The 23,518-nt window shown below is 38.3% G+C and overlaps 1 protein-coding gene across 5 annotated transcripts in view; it reads right to left on the bottom strand.

The window, feature by feature from the left end:
* SRPK2 (SRSF protein kinase 2) overlaps positions 1 to 23,518 on the bottom strand; it is an 87,186-nt gene that overhangs the window by 10,586 nt on the left and 53,082 nt on the right. For all 5 annotated transcript variants that reach the window (XR_015772487.1, XM_088055053.1, XM_014255203.2 and 2 more), the window contains exons 6-12: positions 20,011 to 20,117; positions 17,527 to 17,692; positions 15,455 to 15,480; positions 13,745 to 13,991; positions 12,281 to 12,769; positions 8,362 to 8,462; positions 8,161 to 8,268 (exon numbers count right to left, since the gene is read on the bottom strand). Coding sequence is in view for 4 of the 5 variants with exons in the window: in XM_088055053.1 (XP_087911179.1) it covers positions 8,161 to 8,268; positions 8,362 to 8,462; positions 12,281 to 12,769; positions 13,745 to 13,991; positions 15,455 to 15,480; positions 17,527 to 17,692; positions 20,011 to 20,117 (1,244 nt within the window). In the remaining variant the exon portion in view is untranslated. The remainder of the gene's footprint in view (positions 1 to 8,160; positions 8,269 to 8,361; positions 8,463 to 12,280; positions 12,770 to 13,744; positions 13,992 to 15,454; positions 15,481 to 17,526; positions 17,693 to 20,010; positions 20,118 to 23,518) is intronic.

Below are 23,518 nucleotides of genomic sequence, written 5' to 3'. Positions count from 1 at the left end.
GAACTGCAGTGTCATCCAAGTGGGCTACAGCCAACATAATTCATTGCAATCACACATAGCAGCCAGGAAAACAAGAATACCCCTTGTTGACATTTCTGCTGATCCTATGAACAGCCCTTTAACTTCTAAAGTTACTATCACTAATAAACAGTCATTCACTACTTTTCTTATTCCACTTAGCTCAAGGCTGACAGCTTTCATTTTACAGCTGAAAAAAATCTGAAGGACTTCATAAAATACCAGGTTTCTCAAGTGAAATAAATGTTAAGAGCAGAGCCAGAAGTGATCACTGGGAGAGATCTCTAAACACAACACAGAGAAAATTGTTATCCTCCTGAGACGAGACAGAGAAGACCCATGTCCTCTCTGTATCTCATGGCAATGTATTTTTTTCATGGAAGAGCTGGAACCAGCTTTCCCAGGAGAGCACACACACCAATGGAGCTGATTCCTGAGGACATTGAGAAACTCACTGCTATTATACACAGATCCCTGGAGAAGAACAGAAATGTAGCTGAATTTAGCCACAAAGGTAGACTACACAAGAATATAGTTTCTGTCCCAAAAATGAAGTATTAATATCTCAATATGTCTGCATGGGACTAAAAATATTAAACTGAAGAACTGTGAGCACTGTTTATAGAGAAGCACAAGAGGCAAGCATGCTGCTGTGATACTCTGAATTTGAGATCAGTTTGTGTATCACAAGAGCTGAAAGCTCTCATAGATTTGGGATATGCTGAACAAAAACTAAAGCTTTTGAAAATGATGATGATGCTTCTCATCTCCTTTTTGTACAGTTGACTCCATGCCCAGGATGGGCTGGGGCCGCAGTACTTCACACATTTGATTTTCTGACTCTCCCTAAGACAGTCAGAGAGACTAAGAACAAACACTTCTGACTCAGATGCGCAAAGGAACAGCCCAGATGCAGGTGTTAAGTATTTGTAATGATGGTTCTTAGCACCCACGGAAGAAAATGTCTCACAGGTTCATCTGTGGCAACCTAGTAGTATGTTCACAGCTATTTTCAGGACAGACTGGCGACACAGTGCAAGATAAATGAAATTCATTTGTCCTCATATAAAAAAAAAATAAAACCCAAACCTAGGTTTTTATCATAAAGAAGTGTTAGAGATACATTAATAAGTACATAAATAGCTGTAAGAAGGACAATCACATCTCTGGATTGCATCAGTCAGAGTTCTGCTCTTTAAACCTCTGTCCAAAGGTGGTGCACTGGAAAGGCTGTGCCATTACCGAGTGGGTGCTGCTGAAGGAGCAGAGCTCTGCTGCTGCATACTGAGAGCCACAGCTCTGGCTGTGGAACCACTGCTGCTCTGGACTTCGGGGCATTCTCCGTACTTACCCACACTTTACACCCACGTGTAGGCACACACAACCCCCAAGCCCCATAAGGGACTTGACTGACATCCTGTGATGACAAGAGGAGACCGAGACCCTAAGTGCAGTGACCACGGGTCTGGTCTGTCCAGCTGTCACCAGTCTGGGGCCACCAGCGTGAGAGAGACCCTGTCAGAGTGGAGAAAGGTCAGCGAGGACCTGGCCTCAGGTGCTCTGGGGGCTGAGCAGAGGATGCAGGTGGGGAGGCTGGCGGGGCTGGATTTGTTCAGGTGGGAGAAGGAGAGAAGGGATTTAATTGCTGCACTCCACTGCCTGAAGGCAACAGTGGAGAAGAAAATGATACACTCTTCCCAATGAAAGGACAACACAGAGCAGACACAGGGCAGCGAGATGGGAAATTCCAATCAAACACGAGGGAAAAAAAATATTTGGTGAGACTGCTTGAGTACTGTTACAGGCTGCTCAGAAAGGATCCTGAGGTATGTACCCCTCAACTGGACAAGGCTCTGAGTAACCTCATCTACCTCTGACAACAACCCCTGTTCCAAGAAGGAGGCAGATACCAGAAATCACTTTAAACCTAAATTTGTCCATAATTTCTACGATGCTACAAATCCAGACTAACCATATTTACTTACTTTCCCTTTGAAAGTAATAATTTCTAAAAACTAGTTTCTTGACAGAAACTCCAACTTTAAAATACCATGATTTTTTTTACTTAATGTTGACATTTACCTCAAGAGAAGCCAGCATTTCATTTATTATATGGAGATAAAAAATTAGATACAGCACACTCAACATATGGCACAGAAGCCCAAGGCAACAATCCATCCTTACTGACTGTTCTGGCATTTTCTACTTACCACTTTCCTAAGGTTCTCATAGAAAACCAGTCTAGACTGCTTTTCTCCATCTGCAGATGGTGAACCTTTCATATAAATGGTTACACTGCTGTTTTACAGGCTCTGAAGAGGCTCTATTTCTTTCCTGCCACAGGCTTGTATGCGAACCTACCACAGTACAGAACTGGTGGCACCACTATATAATGGACCCATATCTAACCACACAATTGGAAATAGCTACATTTTCACTGTGTGACAGCTGTGTACTCAGTCTGGTGATTGAAAAATGGATGCAAGCCTAGGGAAAGCTGTCTGGGAGAGGACTGGAAGAACAATTCACTTGGACTGCATCAGCCTCCCTGAATTGAAGCCCCAGCTGAAAAAGAACAACAAGCTATGGGCCAGAATTATTATTTTGACAGATGAGATGCAGCTCTTGGCCAGAGCTTCTCTGCCTCAGCTGAAATGAAGAGATGTGAATGAGAAGACTGTAACTGCTTTAAAAATAGACATGGTTTTAAGAACCCCATTCCACAGGTCAGTGGGAGCATGGAAAGATCAGAAAGCTTTTTGAGATGCACACACCAGCTGACAGTTTGTTCTCCCATGGACATCTCCCTCTGCAGAGCCAGGCAATGGGAAGAGTATGAAAGGCATTTTGCATGGTTAGTGCTTGGTAAGAAAGGCCCAATATACAAAACAGAGACTTGAATAGGATACTTGGAAAGGAAACAGGGTTCTTTTATTTGCTGTACTCCGATCTTGGAATCATGCACATACTGAGTGGTTGCATTGGAAGTTAGCTCCTCTGGGAAATCATTTTCTTTTGAGTGTTTCAGGTTGTCCACCCACCACCTTCAAAAAGGGTGTACAGCAAGTAATAACAGCATTCTGTACTGTATCTGCCTACTGAAAAATATGTGCATAGCAACTTCAGCTTTTCCTCCCCTCGAAACCACATTTTTGATTTTCCATTTTTCCTCAAAATACTGCTTCTGTGCAGACTGAGGCTTCTCATCACACCTTTGGTATGTGCCACTCACACATACTAACATGATGATACTCAGGATCCCATGGAGACATGATCATTTTTTCCGTGCTTACAACAGTGGAAGGGTAGTTAAGGATAGTTATCTCTCACTCCACTCTGAATGATGTTAGAGAGTATCATTCAAAGAAGTAAACTGGGGGCACAAGCCTGCAACTTGCCTACAATATGTAGGTTTAATTTTAACATCATAACTTACAATATCCTGTTCATTCTTCATTCCGTTCCTGAGTTCTTTCACATGAACAGAAATACACATGAATAAACCCCACTGCTGTAAACCTGCTTGTCTTGTAGTAGCATGTCCCTTGCTTTGAAAGCTCTTTGCCTGTTCTCTTTCCCCCACACCTTCTTCCTAGTCTGTGTTCTCTTTGGGTAGATAAAATACCAAGTACAATTTTCACCTTCTCTGACTTCCTGCTGATCTACAGCTGTCATCTGTTTGCTAGGTCTTATTACAAAGACAAGATAATGCAGGAATCACAACTCTCCACAAAAGACACCTCAGAAAAGTGTTAAAAACTTAAAAAGACTTGTTCATGTCCCAGCCTGTGACACAGTCGCTTCCTCCCCACAGCTCAAACCAAAGGTAATGAACAAAAGTCAGACAATGAAATTCATCATTTCAGGTGCTTTTCCTGTCTCCAATCCAAGGAGATTGGAACAAGGAAAAGCCATGGTTCTTGCAGTCATTTCCAGAAGCAATACAAAGGGATGCTGTCTGCCAGTACTAACTCCCTTATCTTGCCAGGATTTCTTGGCAGCAGCAGTGGAGTGCTGTGTTCCATGTTTTCTGGGATTTAGGAAATGCTAAATCACTCAGTGTCTGTTCCGTTCTAAAGAAAGCAACCCGCTCAATACTGTTAATGTGGAAATTCAAACCAATACAACTAAATCATCAAGAGTGTTTTCAATCCTGTCAAAGGTACTGCTGGCTCACAATCTATTCTCTTTTTTGGGTGAAAATGAGAGATGCACCTCCCTGTTGGCAGAATTAAATTAGGGCTTAGTACAGGAAGGGAACATCTTCTAGAATTTAGTAAATATGGAGAGATTCTCAGTGTCTAGCTTTCCATGAGAGCAGCTGAGTATTCCACTTAAACAGGCTACATTGTAAAAACAAAAATGGCACTGTACAATTTCCCTAACCAAACTTATGCATGTCCAGCAAATGACAGCAACAATCACTCCAACTAAGATCACCAAAGTCTAGAGAAAAAGATGTAAGTTACACTTTGTGGAATTCTTTGCCAAGCCCTGAACAAGCAAACTCCACCACGGTCTGGAAAAGCCCACTGACATCTAACCTCTTTCACAGCACTTCATGCATGCACTGATTATAAGCTTCCAAAAATATGCATCATTCTCTTTTCTTCCTTTATTTGATTTTTGTTAGAGAACTCTACAACTCAGATCCCCTGAGCAGAGGACTAGTACTGGTCTGAGGATATTCACATTCATCCTTTAAACCTGATTCAAAGAAGTTTGGGGCACAAGAATTGGGCCACGCCAAACTATCTAAAATTAGAAGATTCAGCTCACAGGCTGCTAGCTTGCAATGCTAGTTATTTACTGATGTAACACCAAAGAAACAGCACTTCAAGGTTAGCAACACTGAATTACTTTGCCCTCTTTTGCTGTTTGGGTAGAGCCCTTACATGGCTCTGATTACATACACCCAGCACCAGTAATCCTGATCAGAAACTGGCTAGTCCTGTACTAAAGTCAGTGCAAATAACACTGGACTACTCCTTCCTGGAAGCTGAATCAAAACCATAAAGCTCCTGGCTAGACAAAGCCATCCCAAACTAAGGTAAGGAATGCTCTCCACTCAGACACAATGTACCATACGTCCCAGAAGATTCATAAGGGGATATTCTGAAAGTTGCTGTGCACACAGGAACACAGATGCTTGGCATGCTCAGGGCCTGTTTAAAAACCTCATTTTCATCCTTATTATTAAAGACTGTCTAAAATGGACAGGCAAATGGTATGATGGAAAAAGACATTCTGCTGCTACTGAGAGAAAACACAACTTTCTGTCCTTAACACACTTTAGATCATAAATACAAGCCTATACAAGAACCAGTAGCTGGGCTGCTCATGGTCAGTGCTACCCTCAGTGAGCAAGAGTAATTCATTAGCAAGCAAAAGGTAGTGAAAACCCTAGGCTCAAAGGGAGATCTATAAAGCACAAGACCAAGTCGTACCAAGCATTCTGAGTCATCCTCCATATAATCCAGGACAAATAAAAAGATTGGCATATTTTATATACACATAAATCTCTGACACAGAAACCCTGTAGACACTAAGTTCCAAGAAATGCCTTTTCTGTTGCAGTTTTTTAAATGGAGTTGTGAGGTAGAATATCTGACACAGCAGCAGGTACAAAATACATGGAAAAAATCTTCTATTTTGCAAGCTAACCAGTGTTCATGTGTGCTTGGTGCTGTCACATCAAGTAAAGTATGGATGGATGGGAAGTTGCCAAGGAAAAAGTAATGGAAATACTGCTGGACCACTCATTTTGCACAGTACTGGCTTCCAAAAATGTCCTTAGTGACTCAGGACCTGTACAAGCAAAGTTGCCTCTGCTGTCCTTTGGGAGTCCTGGACATCAAGGCTAACAGCGAGCTGTATTTTGGCTGAAAATAAACACCACCTGCTCCAGTGGACAATCCCTTTGAAAACACAATAAAGATGGGACAGAGTGAATTAAATACGAAACAAGAGCAAGGTAACCTAGAAGGGCACTTTCTGAACCAAATCTAGGTACAACAAGGAAACCAAACTTGAGAAAATAAGCAGGGCTGTAGAGGCATTAAAACACTTTGGCACTCCACAGCTCTTAAGTGCCTTAGAGATTTGAGAGGTTCACATCATAATTTCCAAAGACAGCCTAAGTAAGGTATTTGGGAGTTTGCAGTTCCACCTCAGGAATGCTTTCCTGGTGGTTAATCTCTGTTACAAGTCCTCTACAGAAAGAGATATTAAGGTCTTCAAGGCAATCCCTACCTCAGAGTCTTGAAGATATGTTTTCCATCTTGTACAGGACCAGCATCTCCAGTGCCCTGACCAATTTATCAGGCAAATAGAAATGCAAACAGATTCTGGGGGTTTTCAAATTATTAATTTTTTCTATGAGCCTGAGAGGCTGCTCTCTATTTTTTACATAACTATACCACGATGACAACTGAATTCAACAACTGTATGTCAGTGCTGTAATGTTATAACATCTCTACCACAGTTCTTAAGGGCAGAAACCTAAAGACTGTGACAGAAGACAGAATTACAGCACCTCTGCCTCAAATGCTTTATTATCTGCAAGGCTTATGTAACAAAAAAATCATAAATACATTTTTCTTATTAAAATACTGAAATTTCATATGTAATTGTGAATCTGAGTTAAGATACCTCCAGTGGCACTGATGCTTTAGGCTTTTTTCTTTCCCTGAGTTTGAAGAAAGCAGTAACACTTACATAACATGGACGAGAAGTTGTAATAGTCTGGGCGACCCCAAGTATTGCAAGGATATTATATTCCTTAGGTGTGATACTTCTATTTAGTACCCCACTATCTTATAACACAGTTCTAGATATACTTCAGCTTGCTTTATGTGCCTTTTGCTACAAGATTAAAAGACTATATAAGACTATAAAATTAGCAGCGATAGGTAGAACTTATGGATGAATGCAGGGTGTCTAATAAAAGCTTATCAAGTTCAGCAGAGGTTTACAAAATAGTAGGTAACAGAATAAAGTCTCTATAATGATTCTGTAGTTAGTTAAGAGAAGAATAATTAAAAGAATTAAAGAACAAACTGGAATATGTTATATGCTTTGTTTTCCATATAATAGAAAAATTCTCCATTTTGTCCCAAAGAGTAAATTTGGAAATAGATGGGTTTGCTGTACTAAAGGGACAGCTAGTATTAAACCCCAGAGAAAATATACTTTAATTTCACTTATGGGTTAGTTACTTCGAACACATGGCCTGCTGAACTTACAATATCTGTAGGATTTTATGTTCCTTTCAATCCTCCTCCTCCTCCTCCTCCTCTCCCTCCGAGCTGTGTAATTCTTCTTATCACCCACGCCTGCAAACTGTGTCTAGTATTTGAGTCTTCTCCTCCTCCTCCTCACATATTTACTCTTATCAGACATGTATTTGTAAAATATAAAGATTTGATTAAGTTTTTGGTTTTAAAATAGGCAAAGGTATTTCTAAATTTGTTTTTTGGAAATACATACTATCTTAATGAGAAGATGCATGCAGCTTCATCCTCAAAGAGATATTAGTGTTTCAGAAAACTGCATGATTGAATCTTCACTTTTTCTGTTCTCTAAAGACTCTTAAAAAGCTGCAGTTTCAGTTCTGTGTTAAAACTAATTCTACAGAATATTACTGCATATTTCAAGCCAATAAAATGAATTCCTTCTCTTGAAAGTTTAGAACCAAGCTTAATCTGATCCATGTTTGCATTGCACTTGGCACCATTTTAAAGTATTTCATTGTTTTGCTACTTTACACAAGAAAAAGGAATGTAATCGCAGCTAACAGCAGCACGGATTCTAAGAGTGAATGAAACAAGCAGTTGTACTTTTTCAGTTACATTTTGTTATTCAAAATACACACATTTTCTCTCCAAACTTTCATGTTTCTGAGTACAAGTTTAAAATGCATCACATGAAAATCAGATGTGATTTCCCAAATATATCCATTTGATTAAGGCTAGAGAAATTGAAAGAAAGGGAAGAAATCATCAGCAGCTATCTAATATAACAACATTTATGATAATGTATTTGTGTCAAGATGTCAAAACCATCCCTATCAGGTGTCCTCACTAAATAAACAACTGTTTTTAGGAGCTTTACTCTTAAAATGCACATTTTCATTGTTCTTACCATACATGCTGTACTCCAGATATCAGCAGGTGTACTGTAACCTGCTCCTATTAAAACCTCTATGGATCTGTACTGTCTTGTCTGGATGTCTTCTGTGAAGTGTTTATGCTAAAATAGAAAGAACCACATTAATGGAAATAAAGGACTATAAAAAGACCTGTTCTAAATAGTGAACAGCTGAAATGATGCAGTTACACTTACCACCCAGCAGGCATTCCCCAGGTCAGCAATTTTAACTCTAATTTTATCTGCATTTCTTGGGTCCAGTGGATTCACCAATAAGTCAGCAGCACGAGTTTTTGCTAATGCAAGCAAAATGCAGAATAGTTAGTATGTTAAGCCTACTATTCATAAACTCTAAGCAGTTTTGCCTTGACACTTCATTCAGAATACACTGAAAACATCAAAATAATTTGCTGAATGTTACAAGAACTTAAAGCAACAAATAGGATTTCTTACCCCGATTTCTAAATATCCTTATACATGTCAAGTGTAAATTTTTTGCATTTTTTAGCTGCCAAATGACTATTACTACAATATCCAGAGGAACTTCTAAGCAAAATCCATGTATATGTTTCCCAGAACAAATTCAGACAGAAAATGTTAAAACTCAGACTCCAAGAACTCACCGACTAGACACATGAAAGCTAAGTTCTTGGAACAGTTTGGTTACGAAAATAAATCCTGCACTTTCATGCCTGGCTACAGTAAATAAAATATGGCTGGATTTTCCCCTTTTTTTGTTGTTTGTTTTTTTTTTGTTTGTTTCTTTTGGGTTTTTTTGGGGGGGAGGGGTTGTAAACCTATCCCAAGGGGTAAAACACTCACCAAATCCTGGCTACTTTGATAGCCTAATGGGACTGTCAATCTTCTCACAATAATTCAGCATTCAGAGTTCTCTGAAGGTCCTATTTGCATCAATTATGATCCAGACTAAGAAGGAAGAACTTTAATCTGATTAATTCTGCAATCTTTAGAGGCTCTTGGTACACTGAAACCTTAACAAAGACCAGCAGAGGTGCTGCTTTTCTGTTTTGACATTCCACCTGCTAGTTCCTAAACTGCCCTGGAAAGAAAGCGGATGACTTGAAGGCACAAGAGAGAACCAGGTATCACAAATCATAGGGAAGCACAGGACTGGTCTCTCTTTCCTTGTCCCAGAGCTACAAGGTGTAAATTGGAAATTGAAGGTAACATAAGAAAGAGGTACAAGATCCAAAAAGCACTTTTGACCGCAATGATCTGATAAACTGGTGAAATACTTGGAAGAGGAAAATACACCAGACATGGGACAAGGACAGAAAATACTGGATGTCTAATGGTGAATTAGGAGTGACTGAAATCAGATGGAGATTTTCAACTGCTGGCACAGGAAGCCTGAATGGGTCATCAGAGCACTGAGTATTAGCCAACCAGAAAAGAAAGTGGCAGGGTGCACCAGAGGAGAGAAGGAATGAAAATACAGGAGTAAACAGCAAAAGGCAGAGGGGGGCAGTGACCTCAACAAAAAGCCCTCTAAAATAGCTAGAATGGAGTCCAAGACTCACTTTTATAAAAAGCACCAGCATAAGGATACAAGTAAGACACTCTTAATACTAGAGTCTTCCTTTAAAAACATGCTGCATAGTACGGTGCCATTTTTTTAAAGGCCCTTTCTCAGTTCAGCAGTCTTTGAAAAAAAAAAGAAAAATAAAGAGACAATGCTAGATAAATCCTTCCCATACGTCTTGTCAAAGGACTGCAGTAAATAAAGTGGAATGAAGTGGGGGGAAAGCCTCATGACTAAGACATCTGAATATGGCATTAGGCAACAGCTTTCTTCAACCTTTTCCTAAGAGAGAGACCTGAGCAGGTAATAGGGAAGTGCCTAAACTTCTGTGTTTTCCTAAAAGCTTATGATGCTTAAGTCCTGTCTCTTCTGAAAGATGAATTCTTGGATTCTGTATCTGACAAACACAGATCATCCACAATTGAAAGTGAAGTCAGAACAAGTGTATTTTCTAGAAAGTACTCACAAAAAAGCATCCAAATAAGCTTAACCTGTGCACAAAATTATTGAACACTTCTGCATCGTAGTTCTATAAAAACTAAGAAATATAACCTTAATTCTCACAGTCTCAGCATGACAATGTACTTAGCAAACATTCAAACACTGGAAAGAGGAGGAGGAGAGTCGTGAGGAAATTACAGATCCATCTTCAGGGCATTTGGTCATGCAGTGAAAACTTGAAAAAAAATAAAAATTGCTCATCCACTGAAGACAAATTGTACACCGAATAAGGCAAGTATCCCAAAAAAGTAAGACCATGACACTTAACAATGCATAGCAATGCCTAGAGAAAGAGGAATAAATAAAAGTCTACTGCAGTAGACAAGAAAAGGACTATAAAGATATGGAGAAAAATGATGTAGCACCATTTAAAAATACTAAATAGCCTCTAAATCCTGCTTCTTTCTAAATACCTTCTCTGTTTTATTACTGTTATACTCAATGTTATCATTGATGCTATCTGTAACATTCAGCTTTTCTTCTTTCTTCAAAAAAAGTAAACTACCACTGAATTTAATGTCTGTCTTCTTTCTTTGCAAGAAAGGTGTGTGAACTGATGGGATAACATCAAGGAGGAATAAAATAAGTTTGTTTCTCCAGCTATGGACATAAGCTGTTTCCATGAGGACAAAAGTGGCTTTCATCTCTGAAAACATGAGGGTTTTACACACCACCCCAGGAAAACAGCAGTGGAGTCCTTCTGCCCATGTACAGCTGGCAGAACAAAAGAAGAAACTACCAGGCATGTAGGACCCTCCTCTATATTGTTTCAGGGACTTTAGAGTGTAAGGAGATGGACTAGAAGGTTTATTTGCCTGGATCTTCCAGAAATGCAGTTCTCCTGAGCTGTATTTTATTTCATGTTTTTTACCTTAGCCGTCAGACCCTGTAATAAACTGTGTGAATTGCTGTTCTAAAGCCTTAAACCAAGAATTACACTTGGACTGCATTTTTCAATGCAGCTCTATTTAAATTTGGTAAACTCATCTGTGACAGATCATCATTGATGGCAGGCTTGGTGATGTTCTGCCTAAGCTCCCATTTTCTTCTATCCACTTACAGATTTAGTCTCTCAGTATTTTCTTTATTGAAGTTGAAGCCCATGTATTTATCATTTAACCACTTGCACTACAAGTAAGACCTATGTGTAATATCCTGAAGCTATTTAATTCAATGGCAAAAATCCATTTTTTCTTTTTGCATTTTTTCTCTTTGCAACAACACCAAGACTTCATTTTCCATGTCTTCAAATGGATTTACAGGCAAACAGGCTTTCCAGGCAAAAGTTCTGGATTGATGGCCAGAATTTAAATGTTCAAAGCCATGCTGTATATAGAAATGCCATCATGAGTTGAGGGTTGGCAATATGCCCTGTTGAGTATTAACAAAAGGTTAAGACAGGAACTGTTTGATACAGAAGGAACAATTAATGAATGAAAACACAGCATATTACAGAAATTTTTAATATTTGAAAAAGAGATATATGAGAAAAGATGTGACAAGAAGTAACAGATAGAAGCTGCAGCCAGATAAGTTCAAACTTGCTACAATTTTTCTAAAACAATTTAGCGTGCCAAGCAGTGGAACACACTTCAATCACACTAGATTATAATTTCATTTGTCCATTTAAGAAAAGGTAATCTTCTCTTTGAAAAATACATTTTAAGCTAACAGTAAAGCTTACTGGGCTTAAAAGATGGTAATTACTGATTTGTTATCAAAGGATGTCAGGTTACATGATCTCATGCTCATCTTCTACCTTTAAACTACAGGAATGATGCTTATTTGCAACTACAGATTTCCTTTTCTCTTTCACATGTAGACGAACTTGTCAATGCAAATATTTATTCTATGATAATTTATTTATCTAATAGCCCTTAAAAGCAAGTTCTAGAGTGGAAAATAATCCATAAACCACAGTTCTGCCAGAAAAATAATCTCATTTATTTAAACAATCTTTTCTTAACCTAACCACTGCCTCTGTACTGTATTCCATTTACCTGCCCCTCTTTTATTTAATGCAATACACACCCATGCTACCAGATAAGAGTCATTAAGAAGAACACTTACTTTTTGGCAAATCCCCAGTGCTGGAAGCTGAAACCGTTCTGCTCCTGTCATGAGATGGGCTGCTCTCCTCTCTTTCAGTTACAGTTGATCCTTCAGAAACTGCAGAACCACAAGCTACAGACTCTAGAGCCCCAGAGAACACTGACGCTGAAAATTCAGAGAACTGGGACTCTGGAATTTTATGACGTCCATTTGGCAATTCACCATTAAACTGTTCATAGGAGCTGCTGTAAGAGTAATCACTTTTTGCATTTGGATCATCAAGATTATACTCCTCTGGATTTGGACATTCTTCCTCTTCCTCATCTTCATCTTCAATCTGCTGTTCCAATAGGAAAGGGCCGTTCACAATATGGCCATTTGTTTTGGGGGATTCTATCCACTTAGGGTCTGTAGAGTCAGTGTTGACAAGTTCCTGCTCAACATCATCATCTTTTTCAGTGTTTTCCTTCTCTGTGTCTTCTTTTTCATCCTGATCTTCTGCTTCACCTGAAAAATTTCAGCAAGCAACACATTACATCATACATCAATAAACCAGACTAAAATTAGGCATTCATCATTTTTAACTCTTCAGCAACTACCTGACTTCTGACACTACCTAACAAGGAAATACTGAATATCACTGAAATACGCAAACCTTAAAATCTAAACTAAAAGCAAAAGAAAGGGCTAGTAAGGCTGTTGGAAAAATAAACAATGGGAAGTGGTTCAGGAGGGAACAACCCAGAAGAGAATAATGTTATGAAGGGAAGATGAATGAGGCCTTGAAAGCAAGCTTTTAAAAATCTGTAATTCCACCTGCATCAGCAGGGAGTCATCATAGAAGAGGGAAAATTCTCCGTAAGAGCAGAACAAAAACAAACCAAACTGAACTACAGTCTCAGCAGTTGTAACAGCAGTTACATCTTTATCAGGACTGAAGAGCTGACAAGAAAATAAGGGAAGCCAGAATGGAGCTGAACCATAGTGATTATGGTCCAAGTCACCAGGGCTGAACAGGAGTTGTAACAAGACACATCAAAAATTTTAGTGAAGAAGTTGCGATCATTGTTACCTGATAGATCATTACAACAGATACTGTAAGAAGAAAAGCGGAAAACAATGATGACTCCAACTACTACATTAATACAAAAAAATGCATCTTACTGTTCTTCTGCTTCACCAGGATACTCAGTTATTCCACTTAATGTGGCATGGTGACTGTTCTGTTGAATTTTCGCTGTGCTTTTTTGAGTTGTTTATAGCTATAAACTGCTATTGATGGTTTTCTTCATTTCTGCAGTAGGTTTGATTTTTCTTTGCCTTTTTAGGTTTTGTAGTTAAAATTTTAGCTACAGGAGAAAATTAACTTAATGATCTAGGACAGTTTGGAGATTTTGTTCACTGCACCAGATGCAACACTGCGCAATTACTTTCCCCTCTGAAACAGTAAACTCAGGATCAATAAAAACAAGCAATACTAACCATCATCATTTCCAGGTTCTTCATCTACTACCTCTTCTATATCAGCTGTTTTTAGTTTCACCTCTGGGTGGTACTCATCTTCTTGTTCATTTGATGGTACAGCTGAGGTTACATTTTCTTCTATTTTTTTCCTTTCTGCTTCCCGCTCTAGTTCTTCTATTTCCTGCAGGCGTTTTTCTAGCAGCTCAGCTTGCCTCTTCTGTTTTTTCTTCAGTTTTTTCTTTTTGTTTTTGGATATTTTTCCAACCTGAAATATTAATACCAAAGAAAGAAAAAGAAGTAATTCATTATTTTCAAGGTATCTCACACCAAACTCATTTACAGTTTATTACCATTTTTTTAAAAATACTACATGGAAACTAATTTAGTAATTATATTGCTTTTTCCAGTTTACTTCAAATCAAAAATGATATAGGATTATATGAGGCAAAAATCCACCAAAATTTTACACAGTTAATCATATTTTTACATAGTCATTATTAGATACAAGAGCAAAATACATTTATACATCTAAGATGCCATAATAAAATCCCTATGATTTTATAATCTTGAGTAAACACAATAATCTTAAACTTCAATCCAGATTAACAAATGATACTGCATGCGGAAAATAATCAGGTATCATATTAGTTGTTTGCATATAAATTTAATACCTGATTTCTCTCTTTGTATAATGCAGGTAATAACCAGCAAAAGTATTCTGAGAAAAAGGACGTGAGAAAACTAGAGACTGAAAACAGTGAATTTCAAATAAAACCTCTGTTGCTCTATTTTCTTGCAAAAGAAAAGCATTTTTATTACTCCCTTCTTGCCCAAAACATTTGAATTACAAACAGCAGACGGCCATTATGAAGTTTCTCATTTTATATAACGTAAGGATAGAAAAACTCAGGTACAACAACAAGGAAATGAAAAATGAACATACCAGAGCTTGGATTGAAATACTTCCTTCCGTTTTAACTGAATTGTGGCTTCTATTTTTACTGTCTGGTAAATAAGATCTATCCAATTTTCATTCATTGTTTAAATATCACAGTAAGAAATCCTCATAATATAATCAAAAAATAAAGTACAAGGAACAGAGAGAAACATTTCCTCAAAGGTTTATCTGTTAATCCTGTTATTTTCATAAAAAGCCATGTGATAGTCTAAACAAGATATTACATTTCACACTTCTAATCATTTTCATCCATGTTGTATAACCACTGAAATTATGTATGTTCTGTACACACAGAAAACAGGTTTGACCACAGATACTTCTGAAAAGCTGTATTACCACTGGTTATTTGCTATATGCATATGGCAAAGGGATCTTTCAAACCTCATAAAATTGCCTCAACTTTCAGCCCTTGATGATTAAGGCCTTTATGCCCCTAAGATAGCTGCAATGCACAATATTTAGTGCATTCACCCATTTTTGTTAGGATTTGAACGAATGGATTATTCCTCAAGAGAAGAAAATGGCAATGCTTAACTTAGTTTGACACAGCTATAGAACTACATGTCTGTGAGAATTTCCATCACAGAAATACTGTGCTTAAAAGTGGTAAGGTCAGAGACATGAAAAGAAAAATGTTCTTTGAAAGATAAAAGCTTTATTCAAAGGAAGCTTTTAAAAAGGGTCGAGGCTACTAACAGTCTAATACATATTAATACACAGAGAAACACAGAAAGTAAGGCAGTGAAATTGCATTATATAACAATACTTACAGGTTTTTGCTGTGGAGCTGTACTCACTAAAAAGACAAAAAATAAATTATAAATACAATGAAGGTTTTCTTTTTCAAAAAACAACTCTATAAAAGCAAAAACTAGTAGAAATAATTAAAAATTATTCTTAACTAAATAAGGTAGTGCTAAATCTACTTTGTTAGCCAGATTTTTTACTGTTTACAAGTACGTGCTGCCTGAAATCATTTGATGTCTCCATTAAAGCATCTGGGATTGAAGGGAGCTAGCAGCTATCTGTATTCACTGTGTTGTGGTTGGCAGAGAGCTTTTGAAACTAGAAAAAAAAAGGCTGAACCATAAAGAGTGGATAGAAAACATCAAATGACTGCAGAGCTGTCAGATTAAATGTATGTAGTCAGCTGGCAGAGCAGGTATACACTGGTTTAAATAGTTCAGGGAATATTGACAAAGGTACAACTGTGTTGTACCCAACAGAAAAGCCAAATATTGATGCTTTTTATTCTTAAACAATGCAGTTTGATTGCTAGGGCTGGAGGCATGAAGAAGTGCCTGAGGCAAAAATCACACCAGATCACAGAAAAAGCAGCTCCAGCATGGGCCTCTCCCAAGCACCTCGAGCAGGATCCCATCAGTGACTGGGTCTGATGAGACTGCAATGCTGACTGCCACACGCACAGAGCACCACAAACCACGTAAAACCTCCCCCTTGTGATCAAAACCAACAGAAATAACCAAATATGGGAGACAGAAGCAAAGTGAAAGTGCGCATGAGGAACCGAACGGGGGAGAACCTCTCACAAACCTCTTCATATGCACAGGCCTGTGGCAATTAAGGAATGCCAAATAAAATTCAGAGTTGTTTTATAGGTTCAGATCCTGCTGCTAAGGTCAGGGAAAAATCTGCTTGAATACCCCTGAAATGGCAAGGTTTTTGAAAAGGTTCTTAAACCTGAGCACTGCTATAAAAAAGGAAATTATACACAACCTATTCTTGCAATGCTGTAAAGAAAACTCGTCTTCAGCTCCTGTGTGGAAAGCCATATATTTAATTACAATTTGCTAAGAACGAAATGTGGTAAGAATGCCATTCCTTAGAATAATACTTATTTTAATGTCAGAAAGCAATATAAAGACAGCATGAACAAAATCAAGTTATTTCCCACACAAATAACATAAAATCTTTAGCTATGTGATTACACATTATGTCAAATTCAATATAATATATTCACCATTTATATGATTTTTCATCTAAAAATATATAACACTGTGAAATGGATTCTGACCACTGTATTTGTTCCTGATATAGAAAGTGTTTTTAGCACACATCACAGATTTTAATGTGATATATCTTCTGACAGTATTACAAAGCTAATTACTTCTCCATTGCCTGTAGCTGATGTGCTCAATTGGCAAATTAGTAGCAACCACAGTACTAAAAATATATAGTACTAAAAAGAAAAGCACGAGAAAAGCCACACTTCCTCCTTGCTTGTCTTTGCTTTTTCCTGTGAACTTCTTTACCTTGGCTTCTCCTAGCTAAACAGAAGGTACAGTTCTTATCTAAACTCTTGGTAAGCTTAACATAAAACACTTTATATCCTTAGGAAAATGGGCTTATAACAAGTTCAGTTAGGTACATTAAATTCCATTTTTAAGAGTGAAAAACCACAAATGTGAAACTTTTCATTTTATCTTAAGAGTAAGTCACAACAGACAAAAAGGCAGATGATTTCAGAAGGATGCTGATGAACTTGTAAAAGAACCAGATACAATTTAGATAAGATTATTAATTGTTGTCAATATTAGAGAGGCAAGCCTCCAGTGTGACTAAAACCCAGGCATTAATGCTTGTGAGCTGGGAGGGGAGTAAGTTTATACCAATAAATCTTTTTCTGTACTTGAGAACCCTAACAACTTGAACCTGCAAGAAGAAATCATTACTCTGATAGTTTCCAGAGCAGGAATAGGAATTAAATACACATGCACTTTTCACATACAATTATTTAAAACATGAATTTTCATTGAACAAAATACTGTTAGCAACAATATACTGATGTTTATTGCATTGCATTTCAATATCCTGTTCATACCTGCTGAGCCAGACGGGGGAGGAGCACCAGCTTTCTGCCACTCGGTAGCTTCAGCAGCCATCCTGCGCACATACGCATCATCCACGCACATCAAAATGTTTTCTGGCTTTATATCCGTATGAATGATCTTGCATTTGCTGTGTAGGTAATCTAGACCCTGAAGCACCTAATTGCAAAGGGAGTTTTTAAAAACCTGCTTGAAACTGCAACTGAATTTACTAAGAAACTCAATCTTCAGCTGCATTTTATAATAAGCCTGATTTTATCCCAATGCTCAAAAGTACCCAAAAATTGGAAAAACATACATTACCAAATAGTAGTAAAAGCACCTAATTTTCCCTTGCAGCACAGAATTACAGAAGCTTATGAAGCAAAACTGTTTGATGTACAGTAACACCAGTGCAATGACTGAATTCCTTCATATTCAACTTTCAGAAATCAGTTTCTAAAACATGTGTAGCACAAGTTTTGTCCAAGTAGAAAAAGAAGAAATATCTACATTATCTTTAATAAGCAGCCTGAAAGCCTTACCAAATAATGCCACTCTCACTAGTCCAAACAGCTAATTCCAGTCTCACAACAATAAAAGCTTTTTAATCTTTCAGGACTAAGCTCTTCCTTTTTTCTCAGGTATGAAGTGCTTGAATTACCCTTGTCTACATTCAAAAAGCAATTCAGGTTGGAAGACTGTGATTCAAACCTAAGTCATACCACGTTCAAAGTTGTATCTAACCTCAGAATCAGACCAGCCTGCTCAGAGCCTTTATCCAATTCACTTCCAGCTACCTCCCAAAATGCAGAATTGGCTGGGCTGTGCACTGTTTGCTGGGTAAAAACCTGAGTGGACACCTGGCACAAGATCTTGGTGAATAATGGAGTTACATCCAGCTGGCAGCCATGACCAGTGGTGCTCTCCAGGGCTCAGTCCTGGGGCCAGTCCTTTTTAATATCTTAATCAATGACCAGGACAAGGGGATCAAGTGCATCCATGCAAAATCTGCAGATGGCATCAAGTTGGGTGGGAGAGTTGATTTGCTGGAGGGCAAGAAGGCTCTGCAGAGGGATCTGGACATGCTGGATGATGGACTGAGGCCAATTATGTGAGGTTCATCAGGCCAAGTGCTGGGTCCTGCCCTTGAGTCACAGCAACCCCAGGCAGCGCCACAGGCTGGAGACAGAGTGGCTGGAAAGCAGCCCAGCAGAAAAAGACCTGGGGGTCCTGGCTGACAGTGGCTGAACATGAACCTGTGCATGCCTGGCTGGCCAGGAAGGCCAATGGCATCCTGGCAGGATCAGCAGGACCAGGGCACTGATTGTCCCTCTGTACTCAGCACTGATGAGGACACACCTCAAATCCTGAGTTTAGTTTTGGGCCCTTGCTATGACAAAGACATGGATGTGCTGGAGCATGGCCAAGGAATGGCAAAAAGAGCTGAGGAAAGTTGAGGAGTGCAAGTCTGATTCAGGGAGCTGGGGGTGTTTAGTCTGTAGAAAAAAGGAGGCTGAGGGAGGACTTCACTCTACAACTGCCTGAAAGGAGGTTGTAGCCAGGTGGGGGTTGCTTTGTTCTCCAAGGTAACAACTGACAGGACCAGAGCAAGTATCTTCAAGTTGCACCAAGGAAGGTTTGGATTGGATAGCAGGAAAAAATTCTTCACTGAAGGGCTGATAAGGCTGCCAAGGCAACAGGCTGCCCAGCGAAGTGGTGGCATCACCGCCAATGGTGGTATTGGAAAGAAGTACAGATGTGGCACTTAGGGACATGGTTTAGGGGTGGACATGGCAGTGGGTTAATGATTGGAATTGATGCTCTTTCAGGTAGTTTCCATCCAGAGTCACTCTATGATGTATTACCTAGATGCCTTCTCCTTGCTGAAACACTTTCTTAAAATCACTTCCCAGCAACTTGATTTTCACAGATTAGCAAAATAATATATTTTGAAAGAACACATCCCAATGAAATGTTCTGCAGTGTTTCAACTTGCTAACACTCTGACTCTACAAAAACTTATATACAGACAGACAACAATTTCTTTAAAGAACAGATTATTTTCATTTTTCAGAGAGATACCACTTTTGTACATCACTATCATCATCATCATCATAATAGTATTATTATTTTCCACAGTTATGATCATGTATTTTCCAGATTTTATTTAGAAGCATGACATGCCAAACAAAACTGAAATTTAATGTGAGTACTTAACTTCTATGAAAGACTCATTGCTTCAGCTTTTTATTCTCTGAAGCAGCTCAGGAAACTCCCTTATTGTAGGAAACCTCAATTGAAAAACACAAGACAAACACCCCAAAAACCCCCATATACAGAAGTGCAGGCTACTCATTAAGATGCTCTTGCAAACTTGAGATTAAAACAAAATTATCTTGGATAGTAGTAAAAGTTCACTTCAAATATCCTTAATTCTAACCTTCAAACTGCTAACAATTGTGGAAAAACCTAATTAAGATATTAACAAAACTTACCTGTCGAATTATGCTTTTTACACAACGGATAGGAAGGCCTTGATAATTGGACTTGATTATCCATTTTAGAAGATGATGTCCAAGTACTTCAAAGACCATGCAGACATCTGTAATTTAATTAAGGATAACTTCCAAATAAATTTGTTTAGGAGATCAACACAAATGTTTGCCTGTGTTCTGGCTAAAGGAGTCATCACCCCCTTTAGAGGGAAAATGGTTCCCCCTAAAATGAGCATGGTAAAAGCTTTGGTAGCTCATTTCAAGTATGTATAAACCAATACAGAACCAGTGTCCAACTGCAGAACAAATTAAAAGATTTTAATTACGCAAATTTTGTCCATTACTTCTACATGCTAACAACAATATTAGGGTGAATAATTAAGTAATTGTAAAAAGTAACTAAATTATTTTTCTTCTATTTGAAACAGTTAAAAGAACTGATTTGGCCTATAATCTCTATTTATTTATTTTTTAATATATTTTAATTATATGAATAGAAGGTTTTAGTAACAAAAGTGTGAACCAACAGCATTTTAGAAAATGAACCACAATAACCATTTTTTTATTAAGCTAAATAGAGTCATTTGACAACCAACACTAACAGTATGAGAATGGATCTCTTAAAACTTGTAGCTTTAACTATAGAGAATAACGGCAATCACCAAAGAACTCTCAAACAAAGAAATGCAGAGCTCAGAAGTAACGTGCAAAAAACACGATGCCAAAATGTTTAATTTGACACAGCATTTATTATTGGCCCCTGACAGAGGCAAACAGTCGATTATCATGGGAGATTATTAGAAAAAATCATGATGTAAAAATTTCCTGTGATTTCTGCTTCAAGGGTTCTCTAAGTTAAGAGATTCTACACCTACATGTCTGGGTAGGTTATTTTTCTGTTGAGAAAATCTTCAGATATTGAAGCTAATTTAAAGTTTTACCATCCACAACATTCTGGAAAGAAGCTACACAATTAGACTACACCAAATTAATCCTCAAACATGAGCTGGGAATGACCTTAATGTACCTAGAAATCAGGAAGGATGTCAGAATTTTGATTACATGATGCTATAACCTTGCAAAGAATAATGTAATACAAACAACCAAAAATTAATTGATGGATATTGCAGGAAAATCTCAATGAATTAGACTATGTCAGAAACCATTCATATAGATGACCACATCTACACTGTTAGAAATCTTACCTAACTCCTCTAAGTTTTATTAACTAGAGTCTTGGCAATGATCTCAAGGGTCACTCCCTCATGCCAAAATGAGGCTTACCTTGTCTGTCAGTTTATCATACACATGTTTCTGAAGTACCTACCTATACACATAAAGGTAACTCAAGTTTTAACATCTGCATCCTCTATACTGAAGTTACACCAACACTAGGATGTCTCAAGATTGGTCAAAGCACACTGTGAAGAACTGCAACACAACTGTCGCCAACTGTTCATCTCATTTCATATTCCTGAATTCCTGTATTAGAGGAGACACTGAACAGTCATTTCCCACTCACATTAGCTGGGTCAGAACTCTAGTCCATTCAGAAGAGGAAACAGTCTTGGTTACTTTACCCCATAATGAACACAAGTCACTAGCAGAGCACACAGCCACCATAAAGGATGAGCAGAGCACATGAGCTCTGCAGGGCTTATTAACTGAGCCCACGCAGTCAAGCTGCAAAGCTACAGCAACACAGATTGCAAAAAGGCAGGACACTGCAACATTCAGGAATGAAATATAGGACACCCGCCCACAGTCCTTCAGACCACTGCTGCTGCACTCTCCAATGCACATTCCTGACATTCCTTGCACTTACAGAAATGTTAAGCCTTGCCAGTAACCAGATGAGAAAGGGATGTAGGGAAGTAAACAGCTGAGAGGCAAGGGGAGAGCACCAAGAAGGAAGATGTAAGAGGAATGACAGAGGCAGGCAGAAAGAGGGAAGGTCATCAGAAAGTGATGTCTACCTGAAAAAAAAGAGATTACAAGAGATTCCTCCCTTTCTGGGAGGATTTGGACAAACTCAAGGGAGAGACATACTGGAGAGACAACTGTAATGGAGAGAAGATACAGAGCAGGTTCAGTGTTGGGAGTAGGTATGCAGAAATGTGACTGCTGCCTGATTTACTATCCTGATCTGAAACACTTTAACCTTAAGCCAGACTGTCCAGATCAAAGAGTGTGCGAAAACCTCTGCATTAACTATTAGGAGACCAGACTTGCAAGTCCCAGGATCCTTCTTCAGCACCAAAAACCTGACTGGTGAGCAGGTCCAAAAAATTTTTTGTGGCAAAAAATCCCTGAAGCCCACCTAGAAGACATGCTTCTTGTGAAATGCTCTTCAGAGCAGCATAGGGGATATCTCACAGAAGAAAAACTAAACACAGCAGCAAAGTCAGAGTAAATGTAACATTAATCAGCTGACAGGTTAAAGTACTGAGAACTGTGCTTTCTTGAGTCAAATCATACCTGTAACTATCTATCTATCTGCAAATACATATTACTCAAGCATTTAGAAATATGACAAAGGCTAAAGGCTAGTTAAGCTCTAGTAGCAGCACAGAAGACTTTAGGATGCATCTCAGCTGCTTTTGGATCGGCAGCATTTAGGCAATATTACATTTAATTAATACCCTATATTCTTTGGAGATACATTTATTACAATCATTATAATGTCTGATTATGTGGGAATGCTTCCTTACTTTTTCCATTTGTCTCTCAAAACACTTTCTCCATTTTGTGATTATCTGAATCTTTCATTAAAAAAATGCTACACTGAAATGAACATTTATTATGGCTCTAACAAAAGTCCACTGCAAACACAGTAATTTACACTTACTGAAAACACCAAAGTGCCCAAGATCATGAATTCCTTTATTTCATGAAAAAGTAGTAACTGCAATCTTTGCAAAATATACAAGCAGCTAAAAAGTTATCAGCCTAGTGCAGCATAACACATTATTAAAATCCCTCTGTATATAAACACTTAGTACAGCTCCTAGGAGAAGGATGATAGTTTGCAGTCACACAGTGAAGACCAATGGCTCTGCACATTCCCAGCTCTACTCTATATAGTTCTTGACAATTTTCCCTGTTTGGAAGCTCCATGACATTTTGTGGTATTAGCCATCCAAAGGATTCACCCACCACTCTTCTGTCTTGTTTTATCTTTCAAATGCATTCCATAACCAATAATCAAGACTCTATGAAGCATATGCTGTTTTACAGTCAAGCAACAGATAGTCAGTGACTTGCCCAAAGGAAGCTGGAAACAGCAGTGCATGGAAAAAATCTCAAATTACTCTATTTCTCTCAACCTCTGCAACTCATCAGTGACACTAATGTAGCACTAATATGGCACTTTAAAAAGTAAACAGCACAAAACATTAAAATCAATTACCTGCTCCATCCTAAGAGAATCTACACCAAAGATTATTTTCCCTAGAACTTAAAAAGGAGCTGATGAAATAATCAATGCAACCAAGTGCTGCTCAAATAA

Source organism: Pseudopodoces humilis, chromosome 5 (assembly GCF_049639895.1).
Source record: "Pseudopodoces humilis isolate 2021_Gansu_Grassland_sample_001 chromosome 5, ASM4963989v1, whole genome shotgun sequence".
Lineage (NCBI taxonomy): Eukaryota > Metazoa > Chordata > Aves > Passeriformes > Paridae > Pseudopodoces > Pseudopodoces humilis.
Note: the sequence above shows the minus strand (reverse complement) of the source record. Positions and strands in the feature narration are given on the sequence as shown.